The sequence below is a fragment of the Lycium barbarum genome, chromosome 12, assembly GCF_019175385.1.
Source record: "Lycium barbarum isolate Lr01 chromosome 12, ASM1917538v2, whole genome shotgun sequence".
Classification (NCBI taxonomy): Eukaryota; Viridiplantae; Streptophyta; class Magnoliopsida; order Solanales; family Solanaceae; genus Lycium; species Lycium barbarum.
The window spans coordinates 27,912,832-27,932,481 of NC_083348.1; the positions used below are offsets into that span (position 1 = coordinate 27,912,832).

Below are 19,650 nucleotides of genomic sequence, written 5' to 3' on the forward strand. Positions count from 1 at the left end.
AAAAACCTCTTATACATTACTTATAAACCCCTCTTATGTATAAACACCTCTTGTATAAGTTTGAATAATATTATATACTCTCTCTGTCCCAATTTATGTGATACACTTTCCTTTTTATTCTGTCCCAAAAAGAATGATACATTTCCTTATTTGACAACAATTTAACTTTAAACTTTACCTTTTATGCTTTACGAGATGACCTATAACCATACAAATATCTTTGACTTATTTTAGATCACAAAATTCAAAAGTCTCCCTTTATTTCTTAAACTCTGTGTCCAGTCAAACTATATCACATAAATTGGGACGGAGGGAGTACTAGGGTAAAAGTGTGTATAAACACCTCTTATACATTATTATACACTTTTATACAAGGTTGATACATTGTTCACAATAGGTGTATAAAGTTGTCTATTGTTGTATAATATTGTATACCGTGAAAAAATGGCTATGCGGGTGTAATTTAAAAGATGACTATGCAAATATAATTTTATATGCTGAATTGTACATTACTGAAATTTCGCCTTCTAATATCTTCACTTTCTCTTTAATTTATTTTCTAAGAAATGCAAAAAGAAATTAATTTTTTCTCTTTAATGTTGGGCCTGGGATTTGCCCGGGCTGTCGTCACTAGTTCTCCAATAAAGTAGAAGAAAAAAGAGAAAAAAGTTATACGAGGCAGTTCGCATGAAATCTGAGGAAACAGCAGCAATCTCTCGCCCTGTTTGTACTTTTGTTCTCCTCCCTGTCTAGACATTCTCCCACAATTCAGCACAAATCTTCTCCCAATGTCATCTTTGTTGGATTTCCCAGAAAGGAATTCAGTTTGGAGATGTTATGTTATCCTTGGTTGTTTGTTTTTCAATTTATGTTGAATCATGTCCAATTGTGTGCCTATATGGGGGATGCAGTGTGATTGATTGATTGATTTGGGGGAAGCTATGTCCATGTTTGGAGATCTGAGGGGGGTCAAGTGGCGTATTGATTTGGGTATTTTGCCTTGCTCTCCCGATCCATCCATCGATCATCTTCGTCGCCTCACAGCCGACTCCCGTAGGAGGTATGCTATACAAATGACAATTTTGCTCCTCTTCTTTTTAATCAGATTGTGCGATTTAGTTGTTATGTGACTTACAACTACAGACAAGTAATGCTGCTTCACGTTTTAGAAGCTCTTTTTTCTCTAGTATATCTTGCTAATGGGTATTGTTTACAGATTTAGAATTCTTGGCATCAAGTTCTGTGACAAACCAAAGTCTACTGATGTAGTCAATTTTGAGCGTGTTGCTTCTTGTAAATTTTGTTTTGATGGTTATCCCAGTATATCTTTTTTTTTTTTTTTTTTGAGAAATATCCCAGTATATCTTTTTATAATTTTGCTCAATGGAACATTCTGGTTAAGATGTTGTTTTTGCTTTTCTTCAGGTATGCTTCTTTGAGGCGGCAGCTTCTAATTGATCCACATGTTCCTAAAGATGGGAGTAATTCTCCTGATTTTGTTATGGACAATCCACTCTCACAAAATCCTGGTAGGATACCTGATAAAATGATTTTCTCCCTTTTCCATATGTCCATGATCAAAATTATTCACTTTCTGCACCTTTTTTTCATTTTACCTTTATATCATTTTTTGGCTAGAATAATCTTTAATTTGATCATCCCTTTGGACATTTTTATTTGGTACTGCAACTTTATATGGTTCTTCCATTGTTAAATCCTGTCTGTCAATTAATCTGTCCCAATTTGGTTCCTTGGTTCAAGAATTCAATCAGCCCTACTGCTGCTATTTGGGAAAAGCGACTTGTGGTTGACCTACGCGCTAATTCCTGTTGAATGCAGATAGCATGTGGAGTCGCTTCTTCAGGAATGCTGAACTGGAGAGAATGGTTGATCAGGATCTCTCTCGTCTATATCCTGAGCGTGGTAGCTACTTTCAAACACCTGCATGCCAAGCCATGTTGAGAAGAATATTGCTGCTTTGGTGCCTTAGACATCCACAGTGCGGCTACAGGCAAGGTCAATATAGTAATTCATGCCTTTACTTGTTTCTGCTGTCATGCACAAAAGAATCTTTCTTTGTTAAGTAATTTTGCATTTGTAATTAGTCAATGGAGATGAAAGTCTTTCAAATGGCATGCATGTTCTAAATATTAGCCCAGACACAAAATGTCCCATTATGAATCAAGACTCTGTGCTCTGTTAGTTTGTCCCAGATAGGAAAAAGAAAAGAGACATCCTTTTATGGTGTGTCTTCATCCAATGTTCTATGTTGTATGCTGCTGCCTTTAACTTACATTTTGTGTAGCACTGTGTGATGTCTAATAGCCCATTTTGTCTAGAAGCGATTGCTTCACCCTGACCTCTGTTTTATAAGCTGTTTCCTCTGGGTGAGGCGTATCAAAAATGCCTCTGGAGGCTGAGTTAGGCGCAAGGTTCACTGGAGGAACATCCCAAGTTTTAGGCGTGGCCGGACGGGATTTTCCACTTGACAATGTAAATTGACTAATTAAATGATAATCGTATTTTCAGCCTCAAACTTAATCTTCAATGAAATTTACTGAAGATTAACCTTCTAAATACTATTTCTCCATTAACCATCACGGACTGAAGCTTCAGTATCTTGACTTTGTAATCGACAATAATTCTAATTCTAGTCACTAGTGGGAAAGGAAATAAGAGACACAAAGATGAGAACTAGCAGCGAAAGGTCGCCTGAGAAGATGAAGTAGATGTATTGGGTTGGGCAGAAATTAGCAGATTCAGAGTTGTAGAAGAGTAAATTATAGAAAATTGTAAAAATGATAGTTGTAGATGAAATGAATTATGTGTCTTCTCTTCCCGTTGGGTACTATGCCTATGGATTAAATTACAAGTAAAGACCTTTTAAAACTAAAATTAATAAACGGACAATTGATGGTTGTAGACTAAAATGGGCTTGGGTGCCATTTTAAACAGAACAATGAACAAGAATCTTGTTAAAAATAAAATGAACATAGATATTGAACCAAAATATAATTCTTTCAATAGTATTCAAACCCTAGCAGTCACGTGTGAAATATTAAAAACCTCTCATGTACATGTGCACCAAGTTAAACTTTTGTGAGAATGGTTCCTTTCTTCTTTTATGGGGCTTACACTTCATGTCTTGAGACTTACTCCTCGCCTCGTGATAGATAAAACACCTGGGGCGATGCTTTCGCCTTTTAAAATGCCGACCCTGGCAAAGCTCCCCTCTTTTCTACTCTTTTTTTTTTTTTTTTTCTTTTTTGCTCTTTTCGATCTGCTTAATCTGACAAAATCTTGGAGACCAAATTATCATGCCATGTGTCTTTTTTTGGAAAGAAGGTATATATGCCATGTGTCTTCTATTTTGAAATAATTGATCTTTGTTTGTCCTCTGAGTAAGATCATATCTGGTTTGCAGGGATGCATGAACTATTGGCCCCACTTCTCTACGTTCTTCAAGCCGATATTGAGCTGCTTTCTGAAGTGAGGAATCTTTATGAAGATCATTTTGCTGACAAATTTGATAGTTTCTCATTTCATGAAAATGATTTTACATATAAATTTGATTTCCAAAAAATTTCAGAATCTGAGGAAGATGAAAATAGATGTGAAAGCAGTCCACTGAAAATTACGGAACTAGATACCAAGATACAACGCATTGTTTTACTGAGTGATGCTTACGGAAGTGAAGGTGAGCTTGGTATTGTTTTGTCTGAGAAGTTTATGGAACACGATGCATACTGTATGTTTGATGCTCTGATGATTGGGGCTGGTGGTGCAGTTGCCATGGCAGAGTTTTTCTCCCATTCACCATATGGTACCGGGTTTCCCCCTGTCATTGAAGCTTCAGCAGCACTTTACCATTTGCTCTCACTTATTGATTCCTCTCTCCATAGCCACCTTGTCGAGCTAGGGGTTGAACCGCAATACTTTGCACTTCGTTGGTTACGAGTACTATTTGGGCGCGAATTTGCACTTGAAGACCTATTGATAATCTGGGATGAGATATTTGCGTGTGAAAACAACAAGTTGGAGAAATCTTCTGCTGACTCCAGCTGTAGTGTCTTGAATTCTAAAAGAGGAGCATTCATCTCAGCTTATGCAGTTACTATGATACTTCACTTGAGACCTTCACTACTTGCCACCGAAAATGCTACTGTGTGCCTCCAAAGATTACTAAATTTTCCAGATGACACAAGTCTAGAAAAACTGATAGCAAAGGCAAAATCCTTGCAGGCTTTGGCAGTGGATGCCAACAATACAACTCCCTTAGTTGGAGACTATGGTAGAAGTAAGTCAACAGTCATGAGAGGTCATAGCCATTCAATTGATTTAAGCTCCCAAAGAACTCCTCTCTATTTGGTACCAGAAAGCTATTGGGAAGAAAAGTGGACAGTTGTACACAAAGAAGAAGAGCACAAGCAAAATAGCATACAGAAACAAACTTCAAAGCAAAGAAAAGGTTGGTCTGAGAAATTTAGGTTGCATCTTCCTAGAACCAAGCCTGATCCATTCCCATCTAAGGTTGATAATGGAAGAAAAGGTCCCAAGTTATCGGTTAGGAAAAAATTGTTGAAAGATTTGGCTCAGGAGCTTGGTTCTGATGAAGATGTAATTAAGCAGATTGGTGATGATAATGTACAGGAGAAAAATCCAGTTGCGGTGAATGTACAAGATGGTGACAATAGAGATGATTTAACTGAGGGAACGTGGTCAAGCAGAAATGCTGCTACTGAACAGAATGCTTCTATTTTCTCGGATCCCCCAAGTCCTATTGGCCATGCTGGTGATCCTGAAATTAGATCTGAAAGTAGTGTTGCATCAAACTTCTATGCAGATGAAAATAACGTTGATGCCAATAAAGGTGAGGTGTCCAGAACTAATCCAGGAAGCTCACCCATCCCTATTTTGGATTCAGCCTGTTTAAAATCTGAACCCAATGATGCCTCGGGGAACATATATACAACAGGCTTGAAGGAGCAGAGATTTCTTTCTGGTAAATTTCAGAGGTTGTGGAAATTTGGACAAAATGCTGATGAGGGAACGTCCGAAAGAAGTCGTCGGTGTGATTCCATAAAAGCTTGCAATGGTGGGAATAATCTGACCACTCCGGCTGAATCTTCTACAGCTGATGCATCTCATAACAATGAAATTATCAAAGGGGAAACTGTAGACGAGAATGTTATAGCTACATTGAGAAATCTTGGACAGTCAATGCGCGAGAATATCCAAGTAAGAGTGCTCTATTTTTTAACTTTGTATGTGGTTATAGTATTGGATATTTGAATAAAGTATTCTAAATAGAGCAAAATGGATCATGAGGACTCATACAGTCGAACCCCCATAGCTTGGGATTCAAGTGTAGTTATTTTTGTATATAGTAGTCTCATATGATTCACTTAATTCCTCTTATTTGGTTCAGGAACAATCTCCCATGGGTAATTTATGACTGTATCTTTGCTTTTAGTGTTTTAGGACACAGACTTAGTTATCTATCCTTTCAATGGTTAGCAGGCTCTATTATTGTTGGAACATGCTTAACAAAATTTGATAGAATTACCTATGTGGATTTAGGTCTTATAATTTTCTCAATATTTTCTGGAGCTTCAATTATGAAGTTGAATCAATTCTATAATTTTTTCTGTAGATGATGTATCTTACTAATTTCTTCTATTTTATTCAAGACTTCATCTTTCCAAATTCATGTATTTTTTTTTTTTTTGAGAAACTGGTACTGTAATCCAAATTCATGTATTTCAGCTTAGCATGATCTCTTTGTTCTTTTATCTTCTCCATTTCCTTTTTTATTTTGCTTTTTGCGAAGTAAAGATGTTTTAAGTTTCTATCTGAGTGTTGTTTTTGCTTCCCAAAAATAGAAATTTAGAGATGGACCTGCGGCCTCAATATCAATGGGGCATGCTTATTAGTTTCACAAAAGAATTTTGTCTGACTCTGACACCTCCATATAGCAAGTTTTGAAAGGGATGGGAGTGATGTTCTATATTACTTGGCTTAATCCATATTTGCCTTTTGCTGATCTGTCGGATAAAATTAGATTGGTCGTGTAATACAATTAGAACTGGATTATTATTTTATATTGCCAAGTTATTGGAAAAACATGCACAAGGATATAAAACTTGTTCATTAATTCAGTAAGTATTTTCGTGATTTCTATTATTTGCAAGAAATGCAGCGTGTTGACATGGTGACTAGTTCCTATTCCAACTTAAAAGCTTGCTGCATATACTCTAATAGAGGAAACCTGGTTCATTCGTTTATATGATCTAGTCATTCATTTATTATTGATCATTTTTCCAGGTGATTGAGTCTGAGTTCCAGCAAGATCAGGGTCATGTTGGGACCTTCGTGAACGTCTCTAAGAAGGATTCGGCTGGTAAAAGTCAAGGAACAGCCATGGCAGCTGTTGAGGAACTTTGGAAAATCAGCAACCTCTTATCAGAGATGTAAGGAGGGAATAGTCTGCCCAATATGTATATAGGTTAATTATTGGCCTTTTTTATTGGGATAATGCATAAGGGTACCTCTCTAAACTTTTCCCGATATTCCAACTATACACTTGTAACTTTGCAGGTCCTATTACCCCCATTCATGTTCCAACTGTATCTGCTAACACCCTCTTACACTCTGAGACCTATACTGTAAGATGAGACCCAGCAGTGGTCACGTGTTTTGTCATGTAATATTTCTTTCTCAGTCTCTTTTTTCCCCTTTTTTCACCTCTTATGATCTCTATTCTCTTTCGTATATGAAGTTTGTGTTATGCTGCATCTCTCTGGATAGTTAGTGTAGACGCAAGTATTTATATGGTTTTGGAAATTCGAAAGTCCGAGTTTAGTTGACCAACTTTCTTCGTTCTCTACGGCCATGTATTTTCCGACGACAACGCAGATGACAAGAACGCTCTGCAATGCTTTGCTTTTTGTGGCGGTATTTGCTTCACTATTGCCACTTTTACCTCTGTAGCAGCCGCAAATGTTGAGAAATTATACATCTCCAGCAAGTTTACACTAACTTCATGCTCGACTTTCATGGCACACCCAGATGGCTGTCACTCGACTTCATTGTAAGGAAACATGTTCTCTGTATCATTTTCTTTTGTTGGGAACTTTTCCCAATTATCAGACAAGAAAGGAAACACATTGCTCTCAAATTCAATGTGTCACAACCCAATTTAACCTTAGCCGTGGTACCACCTAGCTATTCTCGCGCCAGGCAAACCACAACACAATAGTCCGATGAATTAAAAACCAACAAGAGTTGAGAAGGTCTAATAAGATAATAAGATTGTTAAAAGTATGAGAAATATAACGGAAATTTAAGTCACAATCCAAGATCTTGTGCCATAAGTCATGAGCGACTATAGATAAAGGTACAACTATCAAAAAATGAAATACATCAATCTGTGGGATACACAATACTGTTTGAAAAGAACAGTATAGTAAATGGATAGAACTTCTACGCTACCGCCATCACCATAAGTCTGAACAATCTCTAAGCACCATCATGAACGCGTAGATACTCGGATCAAAATCTGCACAAACAATGCACAAGTTTAGCATGAGTACGGAAAGTATTATCATCGACTGTCCCTAAACTTTACTAAATTTTTTACGAATTTAACAAAAAAAAATAAAAAAAAATGAGTTCATGTATATGCACAAGCACAAACACTCTGCAAGCACAATTTTACGACAAAAAAAGTAAGAGTATCAATGTAATAGATACCCACAATTTTGAATCTTGCCACACCTCTCTCTCTCCTTGATTTCCATAAGCTTAATTTGCTCTCTTCTCTCCTCCATAAGCTTAATTTTCTCTAAAATAGTCCTAGCAATATTTATCGTCAGATCAGACTTATAAATCGGCTTAGACCGTTCTCACAATAAAAAAAAAATGCCACAATTTTTTTTATTAATTTTTCTTTCTTAAAATAACAACACCGGTTCCATGCTATGTCGTCCTGGTATGCTCTGAAAAGCATTGTCTTTTGGGTAAAATGGAGATAAATATTGATCAAGTCAACCTTTTTAAAACTTTCACGAAAGATAGAAGCAGTAAAATAATCTGACGCCAACGTAAGAATTACATATCTTTTAGGTTTACAATACTACATAATTTTCATAAATTAACTTTCAATTATTTATTCCAATTCCTAAATGCGCATATGACTTGCGAGTCATGTTATACTTCGGCTGCAAGGCAACCTGCAGACATTTGTTTGCACAGCTAATCAAAATTGAAAGACATTTGTTTGCAGTCAATGTATAATATCATCGTGAAATTACAAAACATGTTTGGAACCCTTGCAACCTGTTTGTCACATGTCTAGCAGCAGATGCAATCACTGAATGATACAATTTTAAATTTGTGTATGCCACATGAAAAGAAGAAGCAAATTAGTCCTCCGAAAAGGTAATGAATGATGCAACAGTTGCCATTCCTCATAATAGATTTGAAAAATTCACTTGAGAAATAACTTTAACAATATCTCTAAAATTTGAATAATCTAAACCAACAGATCACAAATCGTGCAACCTGCAATTATCAACAAACCTAAAGTTAATAAAATAAAATAATAAGAAAAAAGAAATTGAAGAAAGAAGCACCATAAACCAACACTCGAAGCACATCTAATAGTCCAAGTTTCAGTAATTAAATTAGAGAAAACCTAAAACAAAGATCAACGACACAACATGTTCAACTTAAGTTAATAGAAATGGGAAACGAAAACAAAATAATAATAACAATTAATATTATATTTTCAAGCATTTCTTGTTGGAAAACCTGCAAGTATATATACAAAATCTACCTAAAATCAAGAAAGTGGGAAAGAAAAAAAGAATAGAAAAATTAAGAAGAATGTAATAGTGGAAGAAAAAAAGAACAGAAGAAAGATAGGGAATTTCAGAAAAATATTGGATCCTTGGTCAGTTTCAAGATGACTCTACATCTCTTCATTAATATCATTTATTAGTGTAATGCCTTCACAGGCTCCTCATTTTGTAGGTAACGTGCTCATATTATTACTTATCATTATTTTTATTTTTTACTACAATTTCTCCATTACCTTCACATAGGCTTTTAAATATAATCAATGAGAAAAATGATGGGAAAATGTCAATAAAAAGAGGGAAAAGATAGATAAAAGGAGAAAAAGGATAAATAGAATTCTTGGCCAAAAAGAACAACAGGCGGCTATAGCCCAACTCCAAAAGAAGAACAACGACATAGGAACAGCGGAGCCGAACTAAATCAATGAGCCGGTCTGTGGGGGAGATAGAGTAATTGACAATTGTAATGGGTTAGGTTCTAACGGGTCATTCGACGTCAGGAAAATGCTCGAGGCACTACAACTCCCGAGTGGACCAGCGAGAGCTCGAGGTTTTTTAAATACAACTTCAACATCGACGTTGCTGGTATTGTTTCTGCTATTGGCCAAATTAAGGATGCGAGGTGGCCAAGGCCACTTCGGACCAACCCTGCCCAACAGGATCCGAACGTGGTATGTGACTATCACGGGACTCATGGCCACCGAACTGAGGACTGCCGACAACTAAGGGATGAAGTTTCTCGGTTATTGAAGAACGGACACTTACGTGAATTCTTGAGTGACCGAGCAAAGGGTCATTACAAAAATCGAGAAGCAAATAAGAAAGCTGAACCGGTGGAACCTCTGCACATGATCAACATGATTATCGGAGGAGTAGAAATTCCCCGAGGTCCAACGATGAAGAAAATAAAGGTCTCGATCACTCGGGAAAAGAGAACCAGAGATTATGTACCGGAGGGATTCATTTCCTTCAGCGACGAAGATGCGGAGGGCATCATTCAACCTCACAATGATGCTTTGGTAATCTGTGTCCTTATATATAAATCTCAGGTTAAACGTACTTTGATTGACCCAGGTAGTTTGGCCAACATTATCCGTTGGAAAGTGATGGAGCAGCTGGGTCTGTTGGACCAAATTGTACCGGTAGCCCGTGTCCTCAACAGGTTTAACATGGCATGTGAAACTACGAAGGGAGACATTACTCTGCCGGTGAACACCGTCGGGATGGTTCAACATACAAATTCCACGTCATTGATGGTGAAATGAGGTACAACGCTTTATTCGGCAGGCGGTGGGTACACAACATGAGGGCAGTGCCCTCAACTCTACATCAGATGCTAAAATTTCTGACCCTGGAGGGAATAAAAACAATCCATAGAGAACAACCGGCAACAAAAGAAATGTTTGCGGTCGAAGAAGCAACTCCAGCACCGAAATCTCTCGCACCCAAGGATGTTGAAAATTTGAACAGAGGTAAAAGTACTAAATAACAATCACAGGAATCGAGCCCAACTAGAACAGAAGACGAGGAGAAGATGGTCTTCCAGGAAGATGACTTCGGCGTTCCGAGATCGTTCGTGCTACTAGATGAATCAGACGCAACCAAATCGATTGTGGAAGAATTGGAATTATCTTGTTCGTTCACCTACCCGATAGAAAGGTATAACTGGGCACGGGGTCGGCCCCCGGAGCTCAGGCGCAAATTAATTGAATTTCTTCAATCTAACGCCGATTGTTTTGAATGGTCCCATTTAGACATGACAGGTATTCCACCGAAAACGACGCACAAACTAAATCTTGATCAGAATTTCATCCCGGTGAAGTAAAAACGAAGACCAATGGCTGAGGTCAAACATAAATTCGTCAAAGAGGAGGTAACAAAGCTTTTAAAAATAGGTTTTATCCGGGAAGTTAAATACCCGGACTAGCTAGCTAACTTAGTAGTTGTGCCTAAAAAAGGTAATAAATTCAGAATGTAGGTAGATTATAAAGATTTGAACAAAGCATGCCCGAAGGATTCCTTTCCTTTGCCTAACATCGATCGAATGATCGATGCAATGGCAGGGCATGTAGTGCTAAGTTTCCTCGATGCTTACTTCGGGTACAACCAAATTCGGATGAACCCAGAGGATCAAGAGAAAACTTCTTTCATAACTAGATATGGGACTTACTGCTATAACGTAATGCCATTCAGACTAAAAAATGCTGGAGCAACTTACTAACGCTTAGTTAATCGAATGTTCGAAGAACAGATAGGCAAGACGATGGAAGTTTAATTGACGAAATGCTAGTTAAGTCCCTGGAAACAAAGGACCATTTAAAGCATTTACAGGACTTTTAATGTATTACGCAAGTACAACATGAAGGTGAACCCTGAGAAGTGCGCCTTCAGAGTAGGTTCGAGCAAATTCCTAGGCTTCATAGTGTTACACCTCGGAAAAATTTTCCGTTGGTACGTAAGTGAACGAACTAGTGATAGGTATGAGTGCATGATGTCCATGAGCAAGAAACGATGTTTGATGACCTTAGGCGAGATTTTGAAGGTATCCGATGTGAGATGAGAAAGTTGGCTAAATTAAGATGAGATATAAGGTGAGCAATGCATGTGCATGGACGTGGGTGATTAAAATGAGAAGTCTAAGAAATATGGGAAGTTGCAGAATTGTAACTGCCCAGTGGTCGTAAAGTGCTAGGACGGACCGTAAATTGGTATACGGTCCGTAAACTGCCATGCAAGGCTTCAACTTTCTGCCAGCCGAGAAATGGTAAAATACGACCTGGAGGACGGACCGTAAAGTGATTTACGGCCCGTAAACCATGGTCGTAAATCACCATGCAAGCAGCCAAAACTTCTGGTTCTGGAAATGGTTAAAGACGATAGCGAGGGACGGTCCGTAAACTGCAATACGGGCCGTAAACCATGATGGACGACCACTGTTCACCTCAACACAGATTTTGCAAGTCATTAAATAAAGGGACCAACACTTGTTTTATTTCATTACAACATTACACCACTTCTCTCTAAAACCTCTCTCTACATTTATTATACAAGTTTTCAAGGATATTTGAGGATCAACAACATAAAACAAGGTGAATCAAGAGTAAGAACATCATCAAAGATCATCTAGGTCAAGAAATCTAAATGGAGAAAAACTAGGGTTTTGCTCAAAGTGGAGTATTATTAACCAAAGCTTGTTCCTACAACCTCTAAGGTAAGATTCATGATTTTTACATGATGTTTAAGGTATTGAAGAGTTGAAATACATGGATTGTAGAAAATATGGTCAAGTAGGTCATGAATGATGAATAGTGACACTTTGAGGAATAGTTTGAATTGAATCATGAATGTTGTTGTGTTGTGATATGAATGCATTATAAATGGTACTAAGATCATGAACTAGACACTTTAGACGAATGGACGAAGTTGGATGTTATGACCACGAATATGGGTGAAATAGAGGCAAATTAAGGAATCTAGATAATGTGGATAATGTGAATGACTAATGGCCATTGTTATGATATTAATGAAGGTATAGACGCTAGCATTGGAAGGAAGCGTGCAAGTGTAGAATAGTCTGACGAAAAGGTATGTAAGGCTAACCCTTCTTTCATAAGGCGTGGTTCCTTGGCAAAACTCTTAAATCCTCTATATGAGTATGTTGTATTCAAATGATTGACACTACGAGCTCATAAGCTCACGATCCTCGATATGTGCTACGATTGTACTACGCACCCCATATGACGAGTGAGCATAAGATATAGATGTAGCGAAAACGATGATGATAGTGATGACGATGATAATAATAATGATGCTAAAGGTGCCTACGGGCTATTATACTTACATGTGCCTATGAAGGGCTATAATGACACCCCGAGCTTATAACGCCGGGTAGGATATATGTATATGAATATGTATAAAGTATGTATACGATTACGAAACGCGCGCACACCTCTGTAGATGGTATGGATAACCCTGAAGCCTTGGTAGGGCCAGGTATGAGTAACCTTGAGCCTTGGTTGGCCAAGTATGTATGAAACACCAATCCTATGAGGTCGGGTATGCTATGTAAATGCTATGTATATGAAATGACTATGTATATAATATGAATATGAATGTGATAAGACTATGTATAATAATACGAATAAGGACATGTATACGAATATGAGCACAAGTATGGTACGAGTACTATTATGGAATACGGATGATGACGTAGGTGTACAAATACGTATGAAAAATGAAAAGTCCTACGAAAGGCAGGTAAGTGCTATGACGATGATATTATTGTCTCCCCCTCTTATGCTATTTCATATGTTGTTCATGATGCTTATTTATTGATGTTGCTCATGCTTTACATACTCAGTACATTCTTCGTACTGACGTCCTTTTGTTTGTGGACGCTGCGTCATGCCCGCAGGTGCACAGGGAGACAGACTTGATCCATAGCTGCCTATTCGGAGATTACATAGAGAGCTCTATTTCCTTCGGAGCCATATCTTTTGGGTACTCATTCTTTTGTGTATATAATTATGGGCATAGCGGGGTCCTGTCCCGCTAATGTGATATGTTATACTCTTAGAGGCTCGTAGACATGTGTGTGTGTGGGTAGATGTGTTTGGCCTTGTCGGCCTATGTTTTGTATATCATTTTGTCGGCCACGTTGGCCCATGTACATTGATGTGGCATAGATGCCTATGATGATATAAATGTGCTGTTGTCCAAATGGGATAGTTGACGAATGAATGGAAATGCATGTATAATTATGTGGCTCACCTAGATGTAAGCATAATAGTAAGCTACGAGGGTGCTCGGGTGGGCTAGCACCGGGTGCTCGTCGCGGCCCCGAGTCGGGTCGTGACAAAAGTGGTATCAGAGCAGTTCAGTCCTAGGGTGTGTCTACGAGCCGTGTCTAGTAGAGTCTTGGTTATGGGTGTGTTGCGCGCCACACTTATAAATAAGAAGCTGTGGACATTTTAGGAATAAATGACCTTCTTTCTTCATAAGAATCGTGCGATAGAGATATGATGTAGGAAATTCTTGCTCCTAAATCGTGTGTTGTGTATTTCAGAGATGCCTAAAAAGGGAAAGACTACGACAGCCCAAAAGGGCAAGACGGTGGCAGAGAAGCGTGCTAAGAAAGCACCACCACCGGTAGTAAAGGAAAGTGAGTCCCAGGATGCGGCTCAATATCAGTCCTCCCAGACAGTGCCCGTCTCTGAGGAGCGTGAGGAAGCCTCAGCCCCAGCTCCAGCACCTCCAGCTCCTCCACCAAATGCTTCGGGCCAAGATGTAAAAGAGGCCATTACTTTATTGACTCAATTGGTTGCGGCCCAGGCTCAGAGGCACGGTTCAGGGTATGGTGATAGGGCTGTTAGTGCAAGAGCCAGTGATTTCATTACTTTGAACCCTCCGGAATTCTTTGGGTCAAAACCGGAGGAGGATCCCCAGGACTTTATTGATGGTATGCTAAGGACGCTCCGGTTGATACATGCTTCGGACACCGAGTCAGTGGAGTTAGCGTCATATAGATTGAGAGATGTCTCGATTCAGTGGTATACGGTATGGATGGCTTCACGGGGAGCAAATGCACCTCCCCCGGTATGGCAAGAGTTTGTTGATGCTTTTCTCCGTCATTATATACCCCCAGAAGTTCGGCGAGCTAGGGCCGATAAATTCTTAAATTTAAGGCAAGGCAGTATGAGTGCCGTTGAGTATAGCCTCCATTTTAACTCCTTGGCCAGGTATGCTTCGACCATGGTAGCAGATATGGGCGACAGGGTACACTGATTTGTAAAGGGCCTAGGGCCCCATCTGATGGACAAATGCTTGACTGCGTCCCTTCAGGACGATATGGATATTGCACGCATTCAGGCACATGCTCAGAACTTAGAGGAAAGCCTACAGCAGCGGAGAAGTGAACGTGAACAGGATAGGGGACATAGCAAGAGGGCCAGATATTCGGGCCCAATAAGTGAGTCCAGAGGCAGACACAGGCAACAGTTCCCTAGACATTCGGGCTATTCTATGACCAGTGCACCTCCACGGTTTTCAGGACAGAGCCTTGATAGATCTACTCATCCCGGGGCCGAGTCAGAGTTATTCGGGGTCCCAGTTTAGAGGTGATTCAGGCCAGTCAAGGCCACCTATACCATGATGTTCCCAGTGTGGGAAGTCGCATTGGGGTCAAAGCCGATTGGGTTCAGATGTTTGCTATTCATGTGGTCGACTAGGCCATATTATGCGTGATTGCCTCTCAGTACATGGTAGAGGTAGGACCCAACCATCAGGGTCGGTAGCCGGATCTTCGGCATCTGTACGCCCTACGGGGCCAGGTTCACATGCGCCAGTCGGCCATGGTAGAGGTAGAGGCAGAGCTCCCAGTACTAGCGGCCCTCAGCACCGTATTTATGCCTTGGCTGGACGCCAAGATCTAGAGTCTTCTCCTGACGTGGTCACAGGTATATTATCGGTATTCTCTCCTGATGTATATGCTTTGATTGATCCGGGCTCCACGTTATCATATGTTACTCCTTATATTGCGGGTAAATTTATAATTGAGCCGGAGTCGATCAAACCTTTTGAGGTGTCCACACCCGTGGGTGAATCGGTAATAGCTAGCCGAGTATATAGGGATTGTATAGTCACGATTTGTGACCGTCGTACCATGATTGATTTGCATGAGCTAGAAATGATAGATTTTGATGTTATTATGGGCATGGATTGGTTGGCTTCTTGTTATGCCAATGTTGATTGCCGAATGAAGATAGTTCGTTTCCAGTTTTCGGGAGAACCAGTCTTAGAATGGAAAGGGAATGCGGCATCACCAAAAGGTAGATTTATTTCCTATCTAAAGGCAAGGTAGATGATCACGAAAGGATGTATTTATCATCTAGTGCGAGTTCAAGATGTAGAAGCTGAATCGCCGACTCTTCAGTCAGTTCTCGTAGTGAACGAATTTCCGGATGTGTTCCCGGAAGAGCTTTCTGGCCATCCTCCCGAATGGGAGATTGATTTTACCATTGATGTGTTGCCACGCACCACACCTATATCTATTCCTCCATATAGAATGGCACCCGCAGAATTGAAAGAGTTGAAGGAGCAATTGAAGGACTTGCTTGATAAAGGCTTCATTAGGCCTAGTTCATCCCCATGGGGAGCGCCCGTATTGTTCGTTCGAAAGAAAGATGGCTCCCTGAGAATGTGCATTGATTATAGACAATTAAATAAAGTAACGATTAAGAATAAATATCCTCTCCCAAGGATTGATGACTTATTTGATCAATTGCAAGACGCCAAATGGTTTTCAAAGATTGATTTGAGGTCCGGGTATCATCAAGTGAGAGTTAGGGAGAAAGATATCCCTAAGACAGCCTTCAGAACGAGATATGGTCATTTTGAATTCCGGGTGATGTCATTTGGGCTAACTAATGCGCCAGCGGTATTTATGGATTTGATGAATAATGTGTTCAGGTCCTTTCTGGACTTATTTGTAATCGTATTCATTGATGTTATTTTGGTGTATTCTAGATCCGAAGCAGAACATGCAGATCATTTGCGTATTGTCCTTGGAGTTCTTCGAACTCGAGAATTGTTTGCAAAGTTTTCCTAATGTGAGTTCTGGTTGAACTCAGTGGCATTTTTAGGGCATATTGTGACAGCCGATGGTATTCGAGTGGATAGTCAAAAGATTGAGGCCGTGAAGACTTGGCCAAGACCCACAACTCCTACAGAGGTTCGTAGCTTTCTGGGCTTAGCAGGTTATTACAGGAGATTCGTTGAAGGTTTTTCCTCTATTTCTGCACCACTCACAAAGTTGACACAGAAATCAGCCAAGTTTCAATGGACAGATGCTTGTGAACGTAGTTTCCAAGAGTTAAAGGGTCGGTTGACTTCTGCCCTAGTTCTGACACTTCCAGAGGGATTGGAAGGATACGTTGTGTATTGCGACGCTTCAGGTGTTGGGCTAGGCTGTGTGTTGATTCAACATGGCAAAGTGATTGCGTATGCTTCAAAGCAATTGCGGAAACATGAGCAGAATTATCCTACCCATGACTTAGAATTGGCCGCGGTGGTCCATGCATTAAAGATATGGAGACATTACTTAAATGGTGTCCACGTGGATATTTACACAGATCATAAGAGTCTTCAATACATCTTCAAGCAGAAAGAGTTGAATTTGCTGCAACGACGATGGCTAGAGTTGCTAAAAGACTATGATGTTGAGATCCTGTACCACCCCGGAAAGGCAAATGTGGTGGCTGATGCTCTTAGCCGTAGGTCGATGGGAAGTCTAAGTGATGTACGACCAGACAAGAAAGAGATGGCCCGTGAGCTTCAACAGTTAGCTAGCCTAGGAGTCCGAGTAGTGGACTCAGGTAGCAGCGGAGCTACTATCCAGAATACAGCAGTCTCGTCGCTAGTAGCAGAAGTGAAAGAGCGACAATATGAGGATCCCATGCTAATGCAGTACAGAAATACACTCCCTCAGAAAAAGGAGTCATCATTTGACATTTCAGGAGACAGAGTTCTCCGATGTAGAGGAAGATTATGTGTTCCCGATGTGGCAAGTTTACGCCACCAGATTTTGAGAGAAGCTCATAGTTCCCGTTATTCTGTTTACCCCGGAGCGACGAAGATGTATCATGATCTTAAGTCTATATATTGGTGGAATGGGATGAAGAAATATATAGCGGAATTCGTAGCTCAGTGTCCTAATTGCCAACAAGTGAAGATTGAACACCAAAAGCCGGGTGGATTGTTGCAAGCTATAGAAATCCCAACTTGGAAGTGGGAAGTGATTAACATGGACTTCATTTCAGGCTTACCCCGTTCTCGACGTAAGTATGATTCCATATGGGTGATTGTGGATAGACTCACCAAGTCAGCTCATTTCTTACCGGTCAGGACGACCTATGAGGCAGAAGATTATGCGAAATTTTATCTTAAAGAGATAGTAAAACTCCATGGCGTCCCGGTATATATTATCTCCGACAGAGGAACTCAGTTTACAGCTAAGTTTTAGAGGTCTTTCCAAGAGGGTTTAGGGACCCGAGTTAGCCTTAGCACGACATTTCATCCCCAGACCGATGGACAAGCTGAACGTAATATTCAGACTCTTGAGGATATGTTATGAGCATGTATGATAGATTTTGGAGGAAATTGGGATGATCATTTGCCACTCATTGAATTTGCTTACAATAATAGTTATCATTCCAGCATTCAAAAGGCACCATATGAAGCTTTATATGGGCGAAATTGTAGATCCCCAATTGGGTGGTTTGAAACCGGAGAAACTAAATTGATAGGGCCAGACTTGGTCCAGCAAGCCATAGAGAAAGTCAAGCTTATACAAGATCGGTTGTTAGCAGCCCAAAGTCGTCAGAAGTCCTATGCGGATAATCGTCGAAGAGACTTGGAGTTCAAAGTGAAGGATTGGGTATTCTTGAAAGTGTCGCCAATGAAAGGCGTTATGAGATTTGGCAAAAAGGGGAAGCTTAGTCCCCGGTATATTGGACCATATGAGATTGTGCGCAAAATAGGCAAAGTGGCCTATGAGTTAGATTTACCTTCGGAATTGGAGTCAGTCCATCCAGTATTTCATGTCTCAATGCTTCGAAAATGTGTTAGAGATCCCACTAGGATCGTCCCAGTAAATGATGTACAAGTGACAGAGAAATTGACTTATGAAGAGGTACCCATTGCCATATTAGACAGGCAAGTACGGAGGCTTAGAAACAAAGAGGTGGCCTCGGTTAAGGTTCTATGGAGGAGCAGTAAACGAGAGGAGATGACATGGGAAGCAGAAGAAAGTATGCAATCCAAATACCCACATTTATTTCAGCCCTTGGAAGAAGCCCAAGATGAGACGTCAAGATCAAAAGGTATGTATATTTTCCTTTTATGCTTTTGGGTCATGCGTGGCCAAAATTTTATGTTGTTATGTTGTGGCCCTGTGTGGCATCGATATTATGGGTTGTTGTGGAAGGATGGTAGCGCTATATTATAAGGGAAACTCTGGCGAAATTTTTGTAGAATTCCCGAGCACTTTAACATTCGGGGACGAATGTTCTTAAGGGGGGAAGAATGTTACACCTCGGAAAAATTTTTTGTTGGTACGTAAGTGAACGAACTAGTGATAAGTATGAGTGCATGATGTCCATGAGCAAGAAACGACGTTTGATGACCTTAGGCAAGATTTCGAAGGTATCCGATGTGAGATGAGAAAGTTGACTAAATTAAGATGAGATATAAGGTGAGCAATGCATGTGCATGGACGTGGGTGATTAAAAAAAGAAGTCTAAGAAATATGGGAAATTGCAGAATTGCAACTGCCCAGTGGTCGTAAAGTGCTAGGACGGACCTTAAACTGGTATACGGTCCGTAAACTAGCAGGTCGTAAACTGCCATGCAAGGCTTCAACTTTCTGCCAGCCGAGAAATGGTAAAATACGACCTGGAGGACGGACCGTAAAGTGATTTACGACCCGTAAACCATGGTCGTAAATCACCATGCAAGCAGCCAAAGCTTCTAGTTCTGGAAATGGTTAAAGACGATCGCGAGGGACGGTCCGTAAACTGCAATACGGGCCGTAAACCATGATGGACGACCACTGTTCACCTCAGCACAGATTTTGCAAGTCATTAAATAAAGGGACCAACACTTGTTTTATTTCATTACAACATTACACCACTTCTCTCTAAAACCTCTCTCTACATTTATTATACAAGTTTTCAAGGATATTTGAGGATCAACAACATAAAACAAGGTGAATCAAGAGTAAGAACATCATCAAAGA

General features: G+C 39.9%; 1 protein-coding gene across 4 annotated transcripts; it reads left to right on the forward strand.

Annotated features, from left to right (window-relative positions):
• Positions 1 to 610: 610 nt before the first annotated feature.
• On the forward strand, positions 611 to 6,723 carry LOC132621371 (uncharacterized). 4 transcript variants are annotated; one of them, XM_060335611.1, is made up of 6 exons: positions 611 to 1,060; positions 1,426 to 1,529; positions 1,840 to 2,016; positions 3,425 to 3,697; positions 3,788 to 5,238; positions 6,325 to 6,723. In XM_060335611.1, exons 1-6 carry the CDS (start codon positions 942 to 944, stop codon positions 6,472 to 6,474), a joined length of 2,274 nt encoding a protein of 757 aa, XP_060191594.1. In that variant the 5' UTR covers positions 611 to 941; the 3' UTR covers positions 6,475 to 6,723. The 4 variants fall into 4 exon arrangements, with proteins under 4 accessions (XP_060191594.1, XP_060191593.1, XP_060191595.1 ...); XM_060335610.1 differs by having other exon boundaries at positions 3,425 to 5,238; XM_060335612.1 differs by lacking the exon at positions 611 to 1,060 and having other exon boundaries at positions 1,438 to 1,529; positions 1,762 to 2,016; positions 3,425 to 5,238.
• Positions 6,724 to 19,650: the final 12,927 nt, after the last annotated feature.

What these genes read in the sequence shown, in the direction of transcription:
- LOC132621371 (XM_060335610.1), top strand. Translation starts at nt 942, where the DNA reads ATGTCCATGTTTGGAGATCTGAGGGGGGTCAAGTGGCGTATTGATTTG. An exon ending in TCCACTCTCACAAAATCCTG is followed by an intron (nt 1,530 to 1,839) that starts GTAGGATACCTG and finishes TGTTGAATGCAG; the next exon opens with ATAGCATGTGGAGTCGCTTC. An exon ending in CAATGCGCGAGAATATCCAA is followed by an intron (nt 5,239 to 6,324) that starts GTAAGAGTGCTC and finishes TCATTTTTCCAG; the next exon opens with GTGATTGAGTCTGAGTTCCA.